The sequence below is a fragment of the Eubalaena glacialis genome, chromosome 18 (genome assembly GCF_028564815.1).
Source record: "Eubalaena glacialis isolate mEubGla1 chromosome 18, mEubGla1.1.hap2.+ XY, whole genome shotgun sequence".
Taxonomy (NCBI): Eukaryota; Metazoa; Chordata; class Mammalia; order Artiodactyla; family Balaenidae; genus Eubalaena; species Eubalaena glacialis.
The window spans coordinates 55,293,889-55,319,522 of NC_083733.1; the positions used below are offsets into that span (position 1 = coordinate 55,293,889).

At 40.6% G+C, this 25,634-nt stretch overlaps 1 protein-coding gene across 1 annotated transcript; it reads right to left on the bottom strand.

Annotated features, from left to right (window-relative positions):
• Nucleotides 1-8,481: 8,481 nt before the first annotated feature.
• LOC133077677 (WD repeat-containing protein 87-like) lies at nt 8,482-13,294 on the bottom strand. Its single transcript, XM_061172459.1, is given in 3 exon segments — nt 8,482-9,213; nt 9,472-10,181; nt 13,162-13,294. Coding segments are annotated over 3 exon segments (1,575 nt in total).
• Nucleotides 13,295-25,634: the final 12,340 nt, after the last annotated feature.

Consider the following 25,634-nt stretch of genomic DNA (forward strand, 5'->3'; position numbering starts at 1 on the left):
GTTTTAAATAATTTTTTCTGGACAAACTCTAGTAAAATGTAAAAATCATGAGAGGATTTAAAACAGGAGTTTTATGAGAGCACTGACATGTTCATTCGTTTAAATACTGTCTGTGGTTGCTTTGGTATTTCTTTGGCAGAGCTGAATAGTTGCCATAGGCTGTATGACCCACAAAGCCTAAAATATTTATTGTCTGGTTCATTACAAAAAATTTGCCAATTCCTGTTTTAGAACAGCATCACCACCATGTTTTCCTTACTTTGGATTTTTGAAAAGTACAGGAAAGTTATCTTACAGAATGTCTCATGTTCTGGATTTTTAAAATTGCTTCATTGTAGGTCCATTTGTCCTGTTCTTCTATCTCTAATAGTTCCAGTAAATTTGAAGTTAAATGAAGAGGTTTAATTGAGTTTATGTTGTGTACATTAAGAAGCATTTTCCTACTATTAATGGTGCTAGATTGGTTATAGTGGAGACTGCTAGATCTCTCCATTGTAGAGATTCATTTTACAGTTATTAATCTACATATTTTATCACCTCCTTTTGCAAATTGATTATCTCATGTATAAGTCCTGAATCAATTAGAAAATTAAAATTGAAATTAGGGCTATTCAGAAAGGAACAATAATAAAATGCCTATATACCAGCTTTGGGATGTTGCCAAACCTCTACTCTTTGGAAATGTAATACTCTTCAATGCATGCATGAAATAAAAAATGAAGACCAGAACTTTCTGTTCACTGCTTTATCCCCAGAACTATTCAGTCCCTCACTTAGTAGGAGTTGATAAAACTGATAAAACAATGAATAAGAATTTGACCTACAAAGTTAGAAATATAACAACATAAATCCTAAGCCAATATAGGAAGCAATTAATACAAATAAAATTATTAGAGCTTATTGATTATTAACCAAAATGATACTCAGAGTTTTGGGTTTTTTCCCATGAAAAGCAATGAATTCATCTAGAATTACAGTTTTATAATTTAGAAATGAAATAGTAATCTTGAAACAGTGTTTTTTAACTTAAAAATTTTTCTATTATAAGTATATTAGCATCAAATAAAGGGGATTTAGCCGTAAATATGGAAGAAAAAAATATTTTAATTATAAGGCAATGCTTCAGTTTATTCCAGTATATTTAGAAATTGAAAGAATGTATTAGATTCCTGGGAAAAAATGTAATTTATCAAAATTAACCTAAGATGATATTGATTTTATTTTATAAAATTTAATTTAAATTTTATAAAATAAAATCAAAGGAAAACAACTTTTTTATTAAAAGCAGCACTATGACACATACTTGGGTAGACTTAAAGAAGGAAATTATTTCTAACAGTATTTCTAGCTCATTGATATATGGATTACATAATTATAACAAATCTCTATTAGAATAATAGGTCCTAAAAATCAAAAGCTAAATGAGGTTTCCTTATGAAACTAAGTATAGAAAATCTAAATGTATTACCCGCCAACTGAAACTGAGAATCTACCAAAAGAACTATGAAATTAGAAAGCAATTATCTAGCAGACCTACTAGAGAATGGACTTGAGGACACGGGGAGAGGGAAGGGTAAGCTGGGACAAAGTTAGAAAGTGGCATGGACATATATACACTACCAAATGTAAAACCGATAGCTAGTGGGAAGCAGCCGCATAGCACAGGGAGATCAGCTCGGTGCTTTGTGACCGCCTAGAGGAGTGGGATAGGGAGGGTGGGAGGGAGGGAGACGCAAGAGGGAAGAGATATGGGGATATATGTATATGTATAGCTGATTCACTTTGTTACAAAGCAGAAACTAACACACCATTGTAAAGCAATTATACTCCAATAAAGGTGTTAAAAAAAAAAAGCATTTATCTAGAATGTTCAAGACTTAACTATTCTTGTTTAATTATAAATCTTGAATGACAAAGCTGTTGATCCAAGTTTAGTACTTTCAATATTACAGGTTAGCAAACGATTGCCCTGTGGGCCAACCACCTGTTTTTCTAGGGTTTTATTGGAACACAGCTGTATTCATTCACCTACATATTACCTAAGGCTGCTTTCTGTCTTCAACAGCAGAGTTAGTTGTAACAGACACTGTATGCCTCGTAAACCTAAAAATATTTACTATCGGACCTTTAAGAACAAGTTTGCGAATCTGTGATCTAGATTCATTAGTTTTTCTAATCTTTATTTAAATTTATGAATGAGCTGAATTATAGATAACTGATTTCTTTAATACTAAAAGGAACCTCCCTCCCACCCCCCAACACATACTTGACCATTTTTGATACCTGTTGACATACTTGATACCTATTTTCAAACACTTCCATCCAGATAAATGTCAGAAATTAGTCATTTGAATTGCCTTCCCCTGTATTTTCTGTAAATGTCAAGAAAGTGCCAGCAGCAAATCATATTAGTTTTGATGAAATACTGTGTGTTTTTGCACAATTGGTATTTAGCCCTATAAAAGAATTCTTATCTTTCAAATAAGAATGATTCATGGAAATTACAAATTATGCATTGTCAACCAACCATCTATGATGTCAATGTGATTGTCCCTTATAACCTACACTTCTATGACCATTTGTCCCATATGTTTAAGTTTTAGAATAAAATATAACACAAGACAGAATAATTTGAGTTCCGTAATAAAATAAGCCTACAGTAGGTCAGCATGGTACTTCTCCAAGTTACTATATATATATGTTGAATGTACAGACATACCTTTATCCAACGTTTTTGAAATTATGCCCCAGGAATACTGTTGGTACTTGACAGTACTTTTTAAAATGTTTTTGGGCTTAAACAAGTTTACGAAGTACTGAATACTAAATCTCTACGTTTGAATGATGAAAAGCTCATATTGACCAAACAAATGGAGACCTGTGGTAAAGAACACTTTAAAATGTTACCAGGGAACCTCCATTTCTAATACCTATTAATCTCTCTGGGAAATGTTGCCAAATCCAAAGGGAGTGACTCTCAGATTGGAATTATGGGTCATTAATTCATGTTACTAGCGATAATTGGATGGCTAACAGCTCACATCCTGACCTGCAATTAGTGTCCTTTTTCTGAATGTAGGGTTGCTATTTTTCTACAAAATGAAATATCTTTTAGCCCAATCTTGATATAAATATACCTCAATAGATTTAAATCTTATCTATTGGCCATTATACAGTTGTTGACAGTTTTTCACTATTACAAAACCAGTGACTAGCTTTGCTCCTGTATACTAGTACACAGAGCAGTGGTGTCCAATTACTCAGGCATAGGTTGTATACATTTTCACCTTTGGTACATGTTGGTAACTTGTTTATTTTTGTGGACATCTGGCAACTCAGTCAAAAGGCGAAATAAATGTCCTGTATTTCTTCTTCTAGTGTGTGGTTTAGTTTTTAGTTTTTTAATTACTGGTGAGTTGAATATTTTCCATATATTTTTATTAGCCAATCATGTTACTTATTGTGATTTTCCTAGTCTCGTTTTTTGCCCATTTATTCATTTTTTTCCTTCTGATTTATAGGCGTTTTAAAAAATATTCAGTATCCAAATCCTTTGCTTGTTTCATATGTCCTTATTTTTTCCAAACTTATACTGATTTATGCTGTTTTTTACTATGTTCAGTACCCCTCATACAAATATTTTAAATTTCAGTATAGTAAGTTTTCAGTCGTACCAAATATTCTTATTATTTCTATTCACAATTTTATTAGACTATTTAGTTTTCTAAATAATCAAATTATCTGCAAGTCAAAAAGAAAATTCCTTTTAACGTATTTATATGGATTATTTCTTTTATTGAAATAACTTTGGCTGTATTGTACATTGGTGGTGATGATGTCAGTGGTATTATGTATTGGTAGCTATGATATCAGTGTGATTGTCCCTTACAACTTACACTTCTATGTCCATTTGTTTCAGGTGGAGAATCCAATATTTTATTCAGTCATTCACCATCTGATAGTTAACACCATTGTCCCATACAAGTTTAAGTTTTAGAATTAAATATAATGCAGGACGAAATAATTTGAGTCTCAGGCTTTCAGGTTTTCAGGCTTCTCCTCCAATTTAATGGAAATTATGTCAACATTTCATGGTTAATCTATTATTTCCTTTTGGTTATGTGCCCCAAATAATCTGTATTGTATTTAAGTAGTTTCCTACATTAGAAATGCCTCATTTTTTCCAAACTCCATTTCATTGTTTGTTGCTTTAGTCATTTACTATTCTTCTTTATTGATATATTGATTAATACTGATAGATTTGTTAGTTTTTAATCATCCCTGGAATAAACCCTAGTCAGCCATGGTATATTATTTTTTATACCTGCTCAGTTCCATTTGTTAACTTGATTTAGAATGTTTGCATCTGTATTTATATGTGAGATTGTATTCTGATTTCCTTTTGTATTGTATTTTTAATGTTTGATGTTGCACTCACCAGATTTTTTAAAGTTTAAAGAGCTTAAAAAGTTTAAAGGAAGATAGAACTTGTCTTTAAAAAGTTATGGAGCTTTTTATATCTGTTGATTTGATTTTTTTTTGTTTTTTTAAATTAATTATTTACTTATTTTTATTTTTGGCTGTGTTGGGTCTTTGCTGCTGCGCACAGGCTTTCTCTAGTTGTGGCGAGCGGGGGCTACTCTTCTCATTGTGGTGCGCAGGCTTCTCATTGCGGTGGCTTCTCTTGTTGCGGAGCACAGGCTCTAGGCACACGGGCTTCAGTAGTTGTGGCACACAGGCTCAGTAGTTGTGGCTTGCAGGCTCTAGAGCTCAGGCTCAGTAATTGCGGCACACAGGCTTAGGTGCTCCACAGCATGTGGGATCTTCCCGGACCAGGGCTCGAACCCGTGTCCCCTGCATTAGCAGGCGGATTCTTAACCACTGCACCACCAGGGAAGTCCCTATATATATCTTTTTGAATTAGTATTTTTATTTCCTTAGGATAAATACCCAGAAGTGAAATTGCTGGATCATATGGCAGTCCTATTTTTGATATTTTGAGGAACCTCTATACTGTTCTCCACAGGGGCTGTGCCAATTTACAGTCCCACCAACAATGCAGAAAGGCTCCCTTTTCTCCACGTCCCCACCAACACTTGTTATTTGTTGTCTTTTTGAGGATAGGGGTGTCTCTTCTTTTATGGGCACTATTCCCGCTATGAGGGCCCACCCTCATAACCTCATCTAACCCTAATTACCTCTCATAGGCTCCATCTCTAGATACTATCACATTGAGAGTAAGAGCTTTAGCATATGAGTTTGGGGGTGAGTGGCATAAACATTCTGTCCATAACACTAATACTTGAAAAATATAAGTATAGCATATTTGCAAAAGTAAAATCACTAATTCACCTGGCATGTCGCTTTTAAAATCCTGATAACTGATCATCCCTTAAGGTTCCTTTCTTGTGAGGTAAGAAATAGGGCAGAGCTTTGAGGCAGGTAGACATGAGATGCAGAAGTCCTTGGGAGCATACATATGTTCATCAAAAGTATTGAACTAAAGTGCCCATCAGCAGTAGAATGGGGATATTTTGGTATCTTTATACAGTAGAATAATATACAGCAATGAGAATGAATCATCTGAAACAACAGTCAGCAATATGTATGAATCCTCCAAGGAATGCTAAGCAAAAGAACCCAGGTACAGGGCTTCCCTGGTGGCACAGTGGTTAAGAATCCACCTGCCAATGCAGGGGACATGGGTTCGAGCCCTGGTCCGGGAAGATCTCACATGCCACGGAGCAACTAAGCCCGTGCGCCACAACTGCTGAGGCCTGCGCACCTAAAGCCCGTGCTCTGCAACAAGAGAAGCCACCACAATGAGAAGCCTGCGCACTGCAATGAAGAGTAGCCCCTGCTCGCCACAATTGGAGAAAGCCTGTGGGCAGCAACAAAGACCCAACTCAGCCAAAAATAAATAAATAAAATAAATAAAATAAAATTTGTAAAAAAAAGAAAAAAAAAAGAACTTGCTGTATAGCACAAGGAACTCTACTCCACTTCACTGTGCAATAGAAACTAACACAGCATTGTAAAACAACTATACCCCCCCAAAAAAAGAAAAGAAATTTTAAAAAATTCATGCATTAAAAAAAAAAGACAACCTACGGACTGGGAGAAAATATTTGCAAACAATGTGACCAACAAGGGCTTAATTTCCAGTATATACAGATAGCTCATACAACTCAATATCAAAAACAAACAAACAAACAAAAAACCCAGTCAAAAAATGGGCAGAAGACCTAAATAAACATTTCTCCAAAAATGACATACAGATAGATGGCCAACAGGCACATGAAAAGATGCTCAACATTGCTAATTATTAGAGAAATACAAATTAAAACTACAATGAGGTACTACCTCACACCAGTCAGAATGGCCATCATTAAAAAGTCTACAAATAATAAATGCTGGAGAGAGTGTGGAGAAAAGGGAACCCTCCTACACTGTTGGTGGGAATGTAGATTGGTGCAGCTACTATGGAAAACAGTATGGCCGTTCCTTAAAAAACTAAAAATAGAGTTACTATATGGTCCAGCCATCCCACTCCTGGACATATATCTGGAAAAGATGAAAACTCTTAATTCGAAAAGATACATGCACTCCAATGTTCATAGCAGCACTGTTCACAGTAGCCAAGACATGGGAGCAACCTCAGTGTCCATTAACAGATAAATGGATTAAGAAGATGTTCTGTATACACACGCACACACACACACAGACACACACAATGGAATATTGTTCAGCCATAAAAAAGAATGAAATATTGCCATTTGCAGCAACATGGATGGGACCTAGAGATTACCATATTAAGTGAAGTAAATCAGACAGAGAAAGACAAATATATTACTTATATGTGGAATCTAAAATACAAATGAACTTATTTACAAAACAGAAACAGACTCACAGACAGATAAGAAACTTATGGTTACCAAAGGGGAAAGGGGCAGGGATAAATTAGGAGTATGGGATTAACAGATACACACCACTGTACATAAAATAGATAAACAACAAGGATTTACTGTATAGCACAGGGAACTATATTCAATATAATAACCTATAATGGAAAAAAATCTGAAGCTGTACACGTGAAACAAACACAATGTTGTAAGTCAAGTATAGTTAAATAAAAGAGAGAGAGAGAAAAGTCTTGCTCACGGACTGCTGTGAAGTAGTAAGCTACCCAGGGTTAGCGTTCCCTTCCTGTAACACAACCCACTGTATGTGCCAGCATCCATCTAGGCTTACCTGCTCCATGCCTGTGGGACGTGGGGGCATAGAGAACCAACACAGACACGAGGCTTGTTTGGTGTGCCATGGGTAAAGTCCTTTGCTTTTGACCAGAAATCTCATGTCCTCTGCCAGCTTCCATGAAACAGTAATAGGCTAGCTTACTAGCTTGTACATAGGGTAAAATCTCAGCCTTTTCAGAAACCCTGACAGTGCCTACTGTAAAAGGTGTTTGTTTTTTTTTTTTTGAGGTCCCTGAGAGAATGGTCTTCACTTTTATCTCCCAAACTGACTTATTTGAAAAAGCTCCTCTATAATCCAAATATGTTGATCAGATCTGAACAACAGCGCTCCTTCCTTTAGCACCAGGGGTTCCAGGCTCCTTCTAGAGTGGAGACAAATTAGCCATCTTCTTTCCCTCATGCATGTGCCATATTCGCTCTCCCTCAAAATTTTCACAGAGAGGCTCACAGCTTTCCTTACCACAAGGAAAGATTCTGGGATTCCAACTCAGGACCGGGAATTTCTTGAACTTCCCTGAGCGGAGCTTAGTCTGACAGAACAAGAGACTGGATTTAATCCCTTGGTATTCCAAGTACAGTTGACCCTTGAACAACTCGGGGGTTAGGGGAGCTCAGCTGCTGCAGTCAAAAATCTGTGTATAGGGACTTCCCTGGTGGCGCAGTGGTTACGAATAAGTGGTTTATAAAGGGGCAAAATTATGGGTCTTCTTTGCTTCCTCTCATATTAATGCTAAAGAAACAGAAGTCCACCCGTGCCAGACACTGTCCCTCCAGGATCTTTTGAGGAAAAGAAATAGTAGCCAAAGAATTTGAGTGCCAGACAGGCTTTTCTATCAAAAGGTGATCAAACACTAGCCCTTACCCTCCAAAGGATGTAGCCTACTCAATGAAAGACAAGTTTATTTGTCTTATTGAAAGACAATAAGACAAAGTTTATTTGTTTTTTTTCTGGCTACTTTCTAGGGGATTCTAGGCTAGGGGGGCGGGGGAAGAGAAATAAGTCAGAATATTTGTTACGATTGAGAGATGTCATTTTATTCAGTACACAATAATAGGTTTCTGGAGCTGAATGAAAAGGAGTCCTTGTCTAGTCCCACCTTGAAGTGGGGAACAGGTAAGGAGGCTTAAAATCTGTGGCCCAGGCTTATTTTCCAGTAAGACCCCAGAGTCTTAATATTAGGCCAAATCAGAGAGTGGGAGTAGGGATGTTGGGCAGCCTCTCAATTCAATAAGGATTGACTTGTGGTAGCCTTTTCCAGGCAAGTTCTAAGAACCCATACTGGGCGATGCCCACAGGTTGGATAGTATGCACCCTATTCTGCCCAGGCAAGGGTACAACATTCTGGAACTCAAGGGGACCTGCAGGGGCATGAGAACTACCACAAAACAGGCCATAGAATAACCATTCACCAAGTACCAACTCCTTGGTTTTCAGGGCCTTTTTGTAGATGGTCTCTTGTGGTTGGAGTTTCTTTCTCTGCAGCAACTCTAGTAGCAGCCTCTGGATTCTGGGGGACTTAAGTTGGTACAGGTCCATGAGATGGTAGAACTGATCCATCCAAGCAGCACTGTCTTTAGCATATCGCTCCTGCAACATCCGCAAAACATGGTACAATGCCACAAATGTCTCCCACTGAGGCAGCTCTTCCTTTTCTTTAGAGATGGGCTGTGCCTTCTTCTCCAATTGGGGCAACTTGAGGGGCCTGCCTTTACCCTTAAAAGCCCTGAGATCCTTCTGAAACCTCAGTGCTAGAGTTTGTTTTTCCACAGAGGTATGGGCACCTGTGAAAATGTCTCTTGTGGCAGGATAAAAAGGTCTCACTTCCATCTCTTCAAGAACGTTGGATAACTGCTGTGCCCATGCACTCCTGTAAGGCTCTCCTAAAAGATGCCAAGTTATAGCCTTTGGGTCTTGAATTCTCTTGGTAGTTGATGGTAACACTGGTGCAGGGCTGGGCTGGGCTTTCTTCTTCGCCTTGTGAAATTTGGGGAGCTCACCCCTTCCCCTCAAGGCTCGGAAGTCCAAGGACAGGGATTCTTTATCCACAGAGGGGTAGACAGCTGTAGGAACATCCTTTCTGATTGGATAAAGGTGCTTTAACTCCTTGACAGCAGTAGATGACTGTTGTATCTGCTTCTTCCTATAGAACTCAGCTAAGAGATGCCAACTGAGAGCTTGTGGGGTTTGAGTCCTCTTAGTAGATGATGGTAACACGGGTTCAGGGATAGGGAATGGCTCTAGCCAGCTCTCCATTTCTTTTCTTCTAATTGGAGGGATCACTTTTAAGTCTACTGGACTCAAAACACCTTTATAGGGTTGTGATATATCTATGTGACCTATCTGTAGGTTCTGCTGGAGGTGTTTAGCAATGGCTTTAAGATTGTACAGATGCATCCATTTCAAATATCCCTTTGAAGTGAAGTGTCTGAGGAGTTGGCTCGGTCTATGGAAACTGTCCCTTGAAAGTTGTTCTCCTGCTTCCAGTCTTATTAAAGCATTACTAATCCAGTCCTCAACTGAGAATCTTACTTCTGAGTGGCAAGGCCTTTTAGCTGGCATAGAGGTAAGTGCTGGGGCTGGGGCTGGGGCTGGGGCAGGGGCCTGACCCTCAGTTTTGCCCATCAGAGAATCCTGATACTTCAAGAACCACTTCTACTTGCTGCCTTTGGGCCTACGTTCAGGTTTCTGTGGTTCCATGGTAATATCAGGTAAGTGGGACTTTGGCTTGTGGAGGCCTTCTGGGGTCTGGGTCTCTGTTTCCATGACTTGTAAAAACATGCCCCTGGCTTTCTCCAAGAGTACATCCTCTTGTGTTCCCCATGACATTGTCATGTGGTGTGCTCCAAGAAGTTGACTTTCCTGTCCTTCCAAATCCAAGTGATACCCTAACACTTTCAGGGGCATTCCCTTTTCTTTTTCCAGGGCTACAGGGAGTGGCCTTTTGAAGGGGCTCTTCATAATTGTTGGCCACATAGCCTTGTCCATAACTGTGGGACCTCCCTTTCCATAAAGCAATCTCTCTTTCTTAGGAGCCATTTCCCTTCCTGCTGTACCCTCCCTTTTCTCAGCACGAACCTCACCTTCTGTTGCTAGCTTCGATAAGTTCACTTCTTCCTTTGGGAGCTCTGTTTTCAGTACTCTCTCCTCTTCTGAGAGCATCGCCTCCATAAGTCCGCTCTCTTGTTCCTTCTCTCTACTCATGCTCTCCTCATCCTTCTGCCTTGCCTCCCTTTCCTCCTCCTCCTCTTTTTCCTCTGTCTTCTCCATTTCTTCCTCTTCCTCCTCTTCCTCACTCAGGCTCTCCTCCTCCTCCTCCATGCTCAGGTGCCCCCCCTCCTCATTGCTGAGGGGCTCCTTCTCTTCCTTATGTGGGCCCTCTTTTTTCTTCTTACTCAGCTTCTCTTTCTCCTGAGTCAGTTTCTTTTCCTTTTTCCTTATTTGGGTTGAACTCTTTTTCTTATGCTTCTTAGCCAACCTCTCCTCCAGTTCCTCTTCAGTCGTGCTTACTTTCTTTTTCTTCTTCTTAATCAGGTATTTCCTTTTCTCTTTCCTGGGCAGAATCTCCTCCTCCTCTCCTTCCTCAGTGAGGCTCTCCTCCTCCATCCTCTTCTTAGTTGAAGCTTCCATTTCCTTCTCAATCAAACTCTCAGATAAGCCTTCAAACAGTATGTCTCTGATACTCTCTAATAACCACTTTACCTGGGTCTTTTCTGGTTTATTTTCCTCAGTTATCTTCAGAAGCTTCTTCAGCTGCTTTTTTCCTAACAGATTTTGCTGCTGGACCTCCTTTAACATACTCTCTACCTGGGTTTTATCTAATAGTATCTTTTCCTGGACCTTCTCTAATAACCTTTGGTCCTCCTTCAAGCTCTCTTCATCAGTCAGTGTTCTCTCTTTGGTAGCCAGTCTGTCATCTTCTAGTTTTCTTTCTTTCTGAACCAGCTCCTTCTCTTCTTTGGTTATTTCCTTCTGTTCCTTAAAAAACTCCCACCTCTGGCCATCAATTTCACTCCTTCCCATAATGAATGATCGTTCTTCTTCAGGTATTCCTAGTTCTTTCAATGGCGCTGTACTCATTTCTCTAATTGTTTTAGCCAGGATCCTCACCAGGTGACTCTCTTTCTTCCTTGTATCTTTTTTTCTGGAACTAGCCTCTTTTTCTTCAGAACTAATCCCCGTTCCCATATCCAGTTTCCTCATTTCCTGTATACTCTCCTCTTGATTCTTTTCTTCCTTGGCAACACCCATCTCCTTGGTCCTTATGTCATAGGCCAATTTCCTGTCTTTATCAGACAAGGTACCTTCTTCTTCTTCCATAATTTCTTTCTCTTCTTGGGTTATTTTTTCCTTTCCCTTAGTTATGCCAGTTCCTTCCCTGGCTATTGCCTATTCCTTCTGGCAATATGCCTCTCTTCCTTGGCCAGTATACTGTCTTCCTGAGTCAGTCTTTTCTCCGATGCTCTTTCTTTTTTTTTTTTTTTTTAATGGGAATTAAAGGTGGCAGGGAAGAATCTTTTTTTTAAAAATTATTTAATTATTTATGGCTGTGTTGGGTCTTCGTCTCTGTGCGAGGGCTTTCTCCAGCCGCGGCAAGTGGGGGCCACTCTTCATCGCAGTGCACGGGCCTCTCATTATCGCGTCCTCTCCTGTTGCGGAGCACAGGCTCCAGACGCGCAGGCTCAGTAATTGTGGCTCACGGGCCTAGTCGCTCCGCGGCATGTGGGAACTTCCCAGACCAGGGCTCGAACCCGTGTCCCCTGCATTGGCAGGCAGATTCTCAACCACTGCGCCACTAGGGAAGCCTGCCCTTTCTTTTTGCTGGGATTTTTTCTTCATTTCACCAGCTTGTTTCTTCTAGGAACAATTTCTCTTTTTCCCAGGCCCATTGTTTTTTTCGATCACTCTCTTTCTCCTCTTTCTGACTCCATATTCTCTCTTTCTGGGCCTGTTTCTCCTCTTGTAGGGCTAGTTGTTCTTTTTCACGGGTCCATTGTTTTTTTTCCTCAATGGCTTTCCTATCTTTTCCAACACATTTCTCTTCTTTTATAGCTTTCTTCTTTTTTTCCATGACCTGTTTCTCTTCTTTTGGGGATACTTTCTCAATTTTCTCTATCTTTTTCTCCTCTTTTGAGGCCAGTTTCATTTTTTCTCTGGCTGTTTTTTTCCCTCAGCTTTTTCTACTTTTGGAGGCAATTTCTCCTTTTTCTGATCCCATCTCTTTCCTTCCCAGGCCTGTTTCTTTTCTTTCAGTGACTGTCTCTCCATTTCCCCAGCCTTTTCATTCTCTTCTAGGTCCACTTTTTTTCCTGAGGCCTGCTGTCTCTTTTTCTTGGTTATTTTCTCCTCTTTCTGGTCCCTTCTCTCCTTTCTCCAAGCTTTGCTTGCCTTTTTTTGTGGTCTGTCTAACTTCTTGTTGTGACAGTTTCTCCATTTCTCCAAACTTTTCCTTCTCATTTTGGCCCAGTTTCTTTCTTTTCTTGGCTAATTGTTTGTCCTTGACCTCTTTCTCCTCTTTCTTAGCCTGCCTTACCTTCTGATCCACTTTCTCTGTTTCTCAACTTGCTTTTTCTTTTCTTGGATTTATTTCTTTTTATGGGCCTCTTTTTTTCTCCATTACTAATGACTTCTTCTTTTCTCAGGTCAATTTGATCTCTTGCTCTGCTGAGCTGCCTCTTTGTAATGCCTATTTTCCCTCTTTCCTAGACAGTCCTTCCTCTTCTTTAGACAAATGTTCCTCTTCCTGAGCCAATTTCCCCCTTTCCCAGGCCTCTTCCTCAACATGTTCCTCTATACCCCAGATGTGTTTCTTCTTTTCATGATACTTCTTCATTATTTTTTCAATTTGTTTCTCTAGGTCCTGGATTAGTTCCTCCTTGTCCCAGGCCAGCTCCTCTTCTTCCTCACCCAGCTTCTCCTCTTCCTCACCCAGCTCGTCCTCTTCCTCACTCAGCTCTTCCTCTTCCTTGCCCAGCTCCTCCTCTTCATGGGACAACTTACTCTCTTCCCAGACAGGCAACCCCTCTTCCTGGGCCAGCATAGCCTTCTCCCAGTACCACTTCCTTCCCTCCGGGGTTACCTTCCCCTCTTTCCAGTTCACCCTCTTTCTTTTCCCCAGTAGTTTCTTTTCTCTTCCAGTCACCTTCTTTTCTCCTAGGACTAACTTCCACTCTTCCTTGGTTAATTTCTTTTGTGAGGAAGGCAGTATTTCTTCCTCCCAAGCTCCTTTTTCTTTTTGATGGGTCAGTTTCTCCTTTCCCTGAATTAATTTCTTCTCTTGCTTACTCAGTTTCCTTTCTTCCCTAGTTATTTTCCCTTTTTGTGTGGCTAGTTTCGTTACTTTTTAAATTTTCCTTTTCTCTAATACTAGGTCATCTTCTAAGAAACTAACTTTCTTTTTCTTGACTTTAGAAAACACCTTGCCTTTCTTTAACACTGTTTTACTTCCTTGTTCTCTCGATCCTACTGTCCCTTCTTCCTTGACAACCTCTTTAACCACTTCTTCTGTTAGTGGCACATAGCATCCGAGTCCAATTACGGCCGCAGCAGACCCGCCGCACCTGCTGGGGAGCAGAACCACAGACACTGAAGAGGCTATAAAAGTAGGGCAGGTGGTACAATGAGAAAGCGTAGTCAGTCTGGCAGAAAAAAGTGGTGTTATCAATAAACTGCGGTTTCTGCAGATCCATATCAATATCCAGCTGCCGCAGCAAGTTCCCAAAGGCAAGGTTCCACTCCTTCACTACACCTTCACTGCCTGCTGTTAGTAAGGTATGGGTCTCTGGCCGGCTTTGGACACATATCACTGGTGAGGAATGAGCCTGGAAGCTGTGGAGGAAGTTACCTCGGTCTAGACCCCAAGCATGGATTTCTCTGTCCTTGTTTCCAGCACAGAAATAGCTCTGAGAGACACAAGTGAAGGAGCAGGTGATGGTGGAGCCACTGGTGATGGGAGTGAACTTCTTTACCTCTTCCAGCTGGCCCTGACCCTGGTGGGTGAAGACTCTCACCTTATTCTCACAAAGAGCCAGGAGGGAGCCCTGGGGGCCATTCAGGGAAAAGCCCTGTACAAGCTCACCACCAGGCATAGGCACAGTTTGTGCCATTTGGAGACCCCTGCCGTTTGGCAAGATAAACCAGGCATTTGTTTTGAATATGGTTCCACCCAGCTTAAGGAGACAAAATAGTTGTCATCAATGGAGTAGAAGCAGATGAAAGGCTTGCTCTCAGGATAGTGAGGCTCTTGGTATAGAATCTCAGGCCAGTCCCTCAGTACAATCACATCATTCTCTGTTTTTTCATCAACCTGAGAGAGAAGAGTAGCCTGAGCTAAGAGGGCTGAGTCCCCACACACTCATTCATTCAGTGAATACTTATTGAGGGATTACTGGAAATTTGTTGTTCTTTAGCTAACCAACATTTATTCACCCTACTACTAGAAAGCACTGTTGGGGTGAGCACTCCCTCACCCTCAGAATACATCCTAATTCATCAAAGTACCTTCCAGCCTTTCTCAACCAAAGTTCCGTAAAGAGAAGTAAGCCCTAATATCCCAAAGTATCCATTCTACATAATAAATTAATTCTTCCCTGTGCATCTGGAATTCTTCCCTGTGCATCTTCCCTGCTACTAGTTATGTACCATCCTTAAGAGAACTGAGAAAATAGCCCCTCAAATCATTTTCTGTGTTCTATGGGTCAGATGAGGAACCACATTTGAGAAAGGCTGGTATGTTCTATGACAGACACTGGGGATACAATGCTGAGCAAAAGAGATATGGCCTAAGCTCTTAAAAGATAAAGAGTCCATGGGACTTCCCTGGTGGCGCGGTGGTTAAGACTCCGCCTGCCAATACAGGGGACACGGGTTCGAGCCCTGGGCCGGGAAGATCTCACATGCCGTGGAGCAACTAAGCCCATGCACCACAACTACTGAGCCCGCACTCTAGAACCCGCGAGCCACAACTACTGAGCCCGCGTGCCACAACTACTGAAGCCCGCGCGCCTAGAGCCCGTGTTCTGCAACAAGAGAAGCTACCGCACTGAGAAGCCCGCGCACCACAATGAAGAGTAGCCCCTGCTCGACGCAACTAGAGAAAGCCTGCGCGGAGCAACAAAGACCCAACGCAGCCAAAAATAAATTAAAAAAAAAAAAGAGTCCAGTGGAACAGACATTAGCCAACAATTAACAAATGACTATACAAAACAAAGTCTTCAAAAGAAAGAAATACAATCCTATGTGAGTGTGACAAAGGAACCCAACCTTGGCAAATATCTCTACCTGTCACAGTTGGACCAACACTTCAAAGTTCTTGCCTACACCAAAAGGACCACTCCTGTTATAACCACAGTCATGACATATAGCCTATGGGAAACTCATACTTCACAGACATGGAATGCCCACCATGTGTGACAACTAGACCCTGTAGCATGCACCCCCTTCATTATTCTCATGTGCATCCAAGGGAAACGTGTGCTATTCACAACACGGAGTTAGCTTTGCTTCAGCTCTAATATTCTGAATTCTGACCCAGTGGAGTTTGTGTGTGTGTGTGTGTGTGTGTGTGTGTGTGTGTGTGTATGTGTATCTGCATCTATGTTTCCTTTTAACATATTACACAGTAGAATGTGTACAATATACACTACCTTCTTGTGACTGTAGCATATCCCTAGGATATAAGTACATGAACTCTTCATTCTGACCAGCCAAAACTGAGGCTCGTGAACTCACGAGTCTAACTCTCCAAGTTTGTCTGCATTAGAATTTGTACTATGACCACCTAAGCTGGAAAGTGAAATACTCAATTAAACTGAAGTATTAATACTTCTTTGCACAAAATGTCCATTATGCCTGCTTCCTGCATCCACAAAGGGTTTGAGACTGTACTGAGGCCATTATCACAACTCAGAAGCTCTCTTCTCCCTATAGCTCTCATTTTCAGACCTTTGTGTGTTCTGAGAGAATACAAAATACAGAGAGTTGGAGAACTTCTAGCACCTGCTGTCATTGCTGATTCAGTGACAGCAGCAGAGTTGAGAGGATCCTGGTGTCTGAGCTCCTAATCGCCCTTCCCTCTTCACTGAACCAGAAAGTTTATTTACATACCCCTTATTCCATTAGTTAATCACCATTCCTCTCCTCCTTTCTAGACTTCGTGTACAAACAATTTATTCACTCATTCAGCATTATCAATGCTCGTCTACAGAGGACTCTAAAAGATAAGGATATCTTAAACCCAAGCAATGCATCTGTGCCTGGCACTACTGTTACCTACTCTATATCGATCCCCATTCCTTCCTCTTCCTCCTCCTTCCATCCCAATAAAACTTGGATCTTGTTTAGGGTGGTCATGGACCCTGAAATTCTGGCAATATAGAGTAGCACTGTGGTACTCCAAGGTTGGCACAGCTCTGTGCTCTCTGACCTTTGCTCTTCTGCCTACTTGCAATTTAAAGCTGACACCTGGAAGTGTAGCAACCATCTTGTAACTGTTGATAGTAAGCTAAATACCAAAGAGGCGGAAAAAGAGAGAAAAGGAACATGGTTCCTTGACACCATGTAAGATAAAGATGCCTCCAGCTTGTTTAATCCATTTAAGGCCATTTTATGTTGTTTGTTTGTTTTGTTTTTGTTTTTGTTTTTTGCAGAACATGTTCTAATTATAACTAATGTTATCTTAATCTAGAAGTGGGAGTTGTTTAGGGGTATGGGAGGACCCTTCCAAAATGGCTCACATGTTGCTCATGCCACAGGCTGCCTTGGCAGGGATAGATAATTAGTCCAAGCCCACCATGTGCATATCGCTCATACACATACCTTTATATCCTTCAGGGTATTATTTATGAGAAGTTTCAAGTCCTTCCACTCAGGAATAAGTCTGGGTGACGATGACATCCTTGTGATATTCCAGCACTTAAAAGACATCTTGGATTACAGAACCTGTGGAAGGCAAATATGCCTTAATCACAACATCTGATGTTAGATGGGAAATTAAGGGAATTGAGAGAGGGAAGAGCAACAGGGAAAGTTAGAAAAGGGGAGAAGCAAAAGTATTCCTTTAGAAATAGGAGAAATATTTCAAAAAGATAGGGGTTGGAATGAACTACTGATATTTGCAACAACATGGATGAATCTCAGAAACATTATAGTGAGTAGAAGCCAAACACCAAAGAGGATATGCTATTGATATTTGATTCCATTTTCTATATGAAATTCTAGAAAAGAGTAATCAAACCTATAGGGACACAGAGCAGATCAGTGGTTACCTGAGGCTAAGAGTTTGGGGGATTGCCTAGGCAGGGGTAAAAGGAAACATCTTGTAGTGGTGGGAATGTTCTATATCTTGACTTTGGTAGTTGTTACATGGGTATATAAATTTGTCAAAACTTATCGAAACATACACTTAAAATGGGTACACTTTAGTACATGTAAATTATACCTAAATAAATATGATTTTTAAAAAGAGGGTAGGAGGGACTTCCCTGGTGGTGCAGTGGTTAAGAATCCGCCTGCCAATGCAGGGGACACAGGTTCGAGCCCTGGGCCAGGAAGATCCCACATGCCGTGGAGCAACTAAGCCCGTGCATCACAACTACTGAGCCTGCGCTCTAGAGCCCGCGAGCCACAACTACTGAGCCCGCGTGCTGCAACTACTGAAGCCCACACGCCTAGAGCCTGTGCTCCACAACAAGAGAAGCCACCACAACGAGAAGCCTGTGCATCGCAACCAAGAGTAGCCCCTGCTCACCGCAACTAGAGAAAGCCCGTGTGCAGCAAGGAAGACCCAACACAGCCAAAAATAAATAAATAAATAAATACTAAAGAGGATAGGAGTGAAGTGGGAGTTTTATGAAGTCTAAAATAGGAAAAAGTGTAGAAAAAGTAAGCTGTTAGGTGAGCTTAGGTGAGTCAGTTGTAGCATAGCAAAAATAATACAGGAGCCTGGCTTTTCAGCCCTCCTATAACTCTCTTCACTGGAATGCTCATTTTTGAAGACATAATTTTGTAGACACAATTATGTCTATCCTCTTCACTACTGTATGCAAAAGTCACTCACCTGTTCAACACAGATTTACTCACTGTTCATTACATGCCAGGCTCTGTGCTGAGCGCTGTAGATAAAGCAGTGAACAAGAATGATTATCTGCCTGCATGGAGTTTACTATCTAATATGGAAGGCAGACACTGAACAAGTTAAAGTAGATGTCTAGTTCTGGCAAGATGCCAGACTAAAATAACCTAAAAGCCTCCCACTACAAACTCCTAGAAATTCTGGGTAAAATAACAAGTAGCTAAATTCCAGGAGCCAGAAATGAAGAAAGGTTGGGGGGAAAGACACAGCAATAAATGCAAACTGCTTCTGTGATCGTCCTGAAAAGGTGTAGTTATCAGAGCCTCAGACTGACCATAATGGCTAGGAGGTAGGGTAGTACTGCCTTGTCTAAGAAAGGAGAAAGGATTTGGACCATAAGAGATAGGGAGCTGGAACTGAGACTCCTCCATTACCTTGGAGAGACATACTTCCATAGACAAAGCTGGCTCATGACCAGCTTCCTGAAAGCTTATACATCTTTAAACATTTGTCCAGGCGTGAGTCGGGAACCTATACACCTCCAAATTCAGGGGATACCTGAATGGGTATCATCAAGCTCTCCAAATGATACTCTGACACATACCTCATAAGGAAGAGAGGCAAGATGGAAGGAGAAATAACCACAGAGCATACCAACAATTCTTCCTGAAGAAATCATTTAAAATCTACACCTGAGAGGGTAGTGAGCTGGGGCGGGGTGGTGGTGGGGTCACAAAAATCTCCTTCATAATCTCTTAGCATGCTCTGTGTGGGTTATCTGACATCTACTGTTCTCAAATTAAATTCCCAGAATATAGAAAGCCACATTTAATATTCTGTTATATGTGTATATTAAAAATTCTAAGGAAACCACCAAAAAGAAAGAAACAAATAGAATGTATGATTTAATCAGGGGAAAGGGGATAGGAAATAAAGGTAATACAAGTCAATCCAATAGAAGAAATATAAGACAAAACATAAGAAGGAAAAAAGAGGTAATGTAAATAGAAAGAAGTAAGGTGATAGAAACAAGTCTAAATATGTCATGATCGTGATAAGTACAGACTGAACTCATTAGATAACAGATTTTCAGATTAGATTTTTTAAAAATGAATAAAGTATAGTTGTATGCTGTTAGTAAGAGACAAATCTAAAATTCAAAAACATAGAAGCTTTAAAGTATCATTATTACCATGTTCTTCTGTTCTGAAAATCATCTAAAAGCAATAAAGAGAATGAAAAGATCTTTGCAAACTCCACATTCAGCAAAACCAGGAGATAAGTATATTTGGTAGATAATAACTTACATGTAAGGGCTGACAAAAGCAGCTGAAATCAGGGGCAATTATGAAATAGAAACTGGAAACAAGAAACTATAGAGAGAAATTTGAGTGTAAAGAGGGACAAATAGAGGCAGATCTAAAAAAAAAATGAGGAAAATTACATGTCCTAAAGGAGAGGTTTCCACCATCAGGAACCTCCTACTTGTAACTACAACTGCAAGAAACTGGGAAGCAGAAGCAGAGGAAGGAGGGCTATTCAATCCCTTATAAAAGCCTTATATGTGATGGAAGACAAGAAGTAAGCTTTAATGTTGTGAAAACCAGATGGCCGGGAACTTTACCCTGACCCCTTCAACACACCCAGGAACTTCTTACAAAGAACTAGTCCAAGAAAACCCAACTCAGACAATGATGTGTAAGAAGAAAGGAACAAGTACAACATTAATCCAAAGCTACAAAAAGAACTATGAAGGAACAAAGAAAGAAAGAAAGAAACAAACGAACAAACAAAACCATTCACTATAAAACTGCTACAATGGATCAGATAAAAATTTAACTAAATATTTTTCATGAATTTTTAAAAAATAATAATTCAATTGACTCTATGATGGAAGACCAAAAAGCAAAAATGTAAGAACTTAGGAAAGAGATGGTGAAACAAGAGAGTAAGATAAAAGGTGAGCAGGCAGAAATGGAAGAATAATCAAATATCACAAATGGACAAACCTTGAAGAAACACAAAGGAGAAAAACTCAGAAACAGAGAGAATAAAAATGGGAAAAACAAAAAGAAACAAAAATAGAATTACTTAGAAAATAATATATATTTTCAACAAATGGTACTGGGACAATTGACTACCCACATGCAAACGAATGAATTTGTACCCCTATCTCACACCATACACAAACATTAGCTCAACATGGATCGAATACCTAAATGTAAGAGCTAAAACTCTAAAACCTTTTAGAAGAAAACATAGGTATAAATCTTTCTGACCTTGGAGTAGACGATGGTTTCGTAGATATGATATCTAAACCACAAGCAACCAAAGGGGGAAAGAAAAGATAAACTGAACTTCATCAAAACCTGCTGTACATCAAAGGACACTATCAAAAAAGTAAAAAGACAACCCACAGAATGGGAGAAAATATTTGCAAATCATCTATCTGATGAGGGTATAATATCTAGAATATATAAAGGACTGTTACAACTGAATAAAAAGGCAAATAACCCAAATTAAAAATAGGCTAAGGATTTGAAAAGACATTTCTCAGAAGAAGAAATACAAATGGCCAATACCCACATGAAAAGATGCTCAACATCATTAGTCTTTAGGGAAATGTAAATCAAAACAATGAGATATCACCTAACATCCACTAGAATGGCTATAATTTTTTTTTAATGGAAAATAAGTGTTGACAAGGATGTGGAGAAATTGGAACCAAATTGTCAAAACTTGGAAGACATCCTTTGATAGATAAATGAATAAATAAACTGCAGTACCTCCAGACAATGGAATATTATTCCATTATACTTTGCCCAAACCTGTAGGATGCACACCAAGAGTGAACTCTAAGGCATGGACTTTGGATGATTATGATGTATCAATCTGTAGGTTCCTCCTTGATTAAAAATGTACCATTCTGGTGAGTGATGATACTGAGAGAGAGGTGGGGACAGGGAATATATGGGAAATCTCTGTACCTTCCTCTCAATTTTGTTATAAAACTGAAAGTGCTCTAAAAATTAGTTTTTAAAATATCTTCACTCAAAAACTTTTATATAAGTGTTCACAGTAGCATTATTCATAATGGCCCAAAAGTATAAACAATCTAAATGTCCATCAACTGATGAATGAATAAAAAAATTTTTTTATTCAGCCATAAAAAGGAGGGAGTACTGGTACATGCTACAACATGGATGAACCTTGAAAATATATTATGCTAAAATATTATGTCTGGATGAAAGCATCCAGACACTGAATAATTACACAAAAACTAATTACAATGAATTTCAAATGTGAAATTCGGAGCTGTGGGGTCATGAGTATTTGCTCTATTATTTATACTTTTCTGCAACTTCTCTAAATTGTAAACAGGGAATTCCCTGGTGGTCCAGTGGTTAGGACTTGGCATTTTCACTGCCGGGGCCCGGGTTCAATCCTTGGTCAGGGAACTAAGATCCCGCAAGCCGTGCAGTGCACGGCCAAGGACAACGAAAAAAGCTAATTCCAAAATAGTCAACAAATATTTGTTGAGATTCTACTTTATAAGATGTATTTCGCTATCCACTGGATATCCTAAGATCAAAAGCAGTCACTGTCCTCAAGGAACTTCAATTGTTAAAATTTGGTAATTGCTGTAATGGAGCACCTGAAGCTGCATGGGACAGACTCTAGGGAGGAAATGCAGGTACTCAGCATGGGAGAAGCATGAGGGGGCTGCCAGGCAGATAAGGCTTACTAAAGCATTCCAGCAGGAGAGAATGGCACAGACACTTAAAGTGTGATTTATGCCAAAAACTACAGAGGAGTTAAATATTCTTACAGCACAAAGTTCAAGAAGGTAGAGGAAGAAAAATGTCTAGATAGGTGGGAGTCAATATTAAGTGCCATACTAAGGAGTTCAATTTTTATCCTGAGTAGGTGTTAGAGAAACACCAAAAACAACTTTATATAATCTAATTTAGAGCAGTGGGAAAGGAAAAGCAAATTATGAGAGCAATATAAAATACTTAGGGGTTAGACTCTATGGGTCTTGAAGATTAGTTGGGGTGGAGAGTCAGGAAAAGAGAAGTCTGTAATGGTTCGTGGGTTTCTGAGCTAGGCTCTGAATGAAACTGGTGCATTCAGATGGGCTAAAGAGTAAGAGTAGGTATGGAGGAGAGAAGGTCAGTTTGATTTTGGATTTGTTGAGGTGGTTATGGAATATCTAAATGAAGACAACTGGATATGTGGGTCTGGAGATCAGGAAAAGGTCTGGGTTGGAAACAAATATGAAAATGATCAACCTATAGGGACAGCTGAAGCCAGGCACCTGGAGGAGTATGCCCACAGGGGAATACGCAGCATGAGAAGGAGACTTGATAACAAGATAATTATGGGGAAGCACTCTGAGAAAGAACAACTATAGAAAGATAGGATGTTCTCTCAGAAACCAGAGGAGAGTTTCATGAAGGTAAATCAACTGTAACAGAGAGGTCAAGTAAGATGAACCAAAGAGTGGATTTGGTAAATGGTACTGGTGTCTTTAATGAGAACAGGATCACAGAAGAGTGATTCTTGAAGTCAGATTGGAGGGAGCTGAGGACTAAATGAAAAGTAAGAAACTTAAGTCCAGCTCTTCAAAAGCTTGGGGATGATGGGGAGAGAGGGAGGAGGGGAGAAAATGAGAGAGAGGGAGAGAGGTAGAAGAGAATATAGGGTCAAGGAAAGTTTTTTTTAACTCCGGATTTTTCATTATTAAGTTCAATAGACATAAGATTACTCTGTCAAATTGTTATAAAAGTTACTAAATACTTTCTCTGAATTTCTGTACTTATCTTGTTGAGGACAGAGCAAACAGCTCTTGGATGGCACTAGAGTGCTAAGGAGGACTGCCTTAGGGATTCCTATTCCTAGCTGAACAATTCCAAGCATTTCTCTTCCACCTAGCAACAGTTACTACCTCACTTCAATTTCTACCACGAGTAAACTTTAAACTTTCCAAAATCTTGCATATGACTCTCAAGGACATGCATGGGAAGACCAAATGATTGGCCCCTGGAGAGAAGGATTGTTTTAAATGAGATAATTAAACATGTTTAAATGTCAGGAGGGAGAGTGCAAATACAGAAAAGAGAGGATGGGCTGCTACATCAAGCTGATGTGAAGAGAAATGAGGGTCTGATCCCACAATCTCAGAGACTCCCTAAAGTTTCCTCTGGTTATTTAAGACTTGGAGCTCTGGCTAGGGAAATGGAGTATGCCCGACACTTCTGTCTAAATCCTGGGCTGGGGAATTCCCTGGCAATCCAGTGGTTAGGACTCAGCTCTTTCACTGCCAGGGCTGGGTTCAATCCCTGGTGGGGGAACTAAGATCCCGCAAGCCTCGTGGCAAAAAAAAAAAAAAAAAAAATCCTGGGCTAACAGTACATTTCACCAGGTTTGCCGTGAGAGTCAGGCATTTCCCTTTAACCCCTCTTGGCCTCAGAGAGGAATGCCCCTCTCTTTTTCCCTATGAAAGCCTTTAAAAAGTAAAATGAGATAATGAAATTCAAGAGGTTTTATAATGAAAAAGTACAATATAAATTCAGGGTGCTATTATTGTGAGAGAAATGAAGGGGCATGCTGCAATTGATGGAGAATAGGAGAGATGAAAAACGACACTTGAGAATCAAATAGACTTACGTTTATAATCCTAGGTTCTGCCACTTGAATGTCTTCTTTTTTCCTTTAGACTTCTCAGACTGAACAAAGTCTTCTCTCACATATATGAGACATCTTAATGAGCTCAGTGGGAAGAATGCCACTCAGTATACATTCTCCAAGTTGGGAACCTGTTACTAACATCCCATAACATCAACGGCTTCCCATTCCCTCTATATTCTCTCCTAGCTCACACACCTTTATCTTCCTCAGAAGATAACATGCCCCCAGTTCTACAAGAGACGGACTCTAGTCACAACTTCCTGTGGAAAGAGTGTCACTAGCTCCAACATCATAATGGTTCAGGCCCCGCCCCCCCCACCCACTTGTGTCCAGTGATGCAGCACCAACATTACTAAGAACCTCAAAATCCTCCCATGAATGTGAGGAGCACTGGGAAGCAGGGAGAATCTGGCCCTTTGTGATGGTGGAGTGGGGTCACTATCATGCAGTCGGGTGGAGGGGGCATGTAAGCTGACCTTGCGTGACAGAGTGGCTTTCTGAGGGCTGGCCATTTCAGATAGTACAGCCAGATGACTAAAGACACTAATGTGTTGGGACGTGATGTGGAGTTTGGCCGTTTTATATAACCTTTATTGCATGTTTACACATGCCAGGCACTATTCTAAAGTCTGTTCATGCACTGCTCCAATAATGCCTTAAATCAGGGTTGCCAGATAAAATACAATTATATTTGAATTTGATTCCCAGTTAAAATTTGAACTTCAGATAAACAATATTTGGGACTTATGCTAAAAAATTTATCCGTCTTTTAACTGAAATTCAAACTTAACTGGAGGTCCCGCATTTCCCTACTTTAAGGTACTGTGATGCCTTCCTCCAGCCACACAGCTAGAACGTGGCAGGGCCACAGAGTCCGAGTCCAGGCATGTTCTTAGCTATTATGCCACTGTCACCGGATCTGCGGAGATGCGCGTGGGAGGCTCTGGCCTTTATGACAGAGGCCGTGCATCAGCGGCCTGCGTGCGCAGCTGCCCCTTTGTGGTTATAAAGGGGCTCCTCGAGCCTTGTACGACGCCAGTGCCCGAGCCCCACCAGGCCTGATGAAGCCACAAAGCAAAACCTTTTATAAAAACACCGGTGGGGGCTTCCCTCGTGGCACAGTGGTTGAGAATCTGCCTGCCAATGCAGGGGACACGGGTTCGAGCCCTGGTCTGGGAAGATCCCACATGCCACATAGCAACTGGGCCCGTGAGCCACAACTGCTGAGCCTGCGCGTCTGGAGCCTGTGCTCCGCAACAAGAGAGGCCGCGACAGTGAGAGGCCCGCGCACCGCGATGAAGAGTGGCCCCCGCTCGCCACAACTAGAGAAAGCCCTCGCACAGAAACGAAGACCCAGCACAGCCATAAATAAATAAATTAAAAAAAAAAAAAAAAAAACACCGGTGGTAGGAAACAGAGCAGACAGTACCCAAACATTTCTCTGGCTTCTTTCTGCACCACCCCTCACAGAGGCAAACAGGCAGGGCGGCCACTGGAAGGCGCTGAGACAGTGCGCCCCGGCCCCCTCCCTCTCGTCTCTGCCTTCGGTGTAGAGGACCTGAGGAAACCGATATCTGGGGCGGGTTGGTCTGGACGTACGTCTGAGTCGCAGCAATCG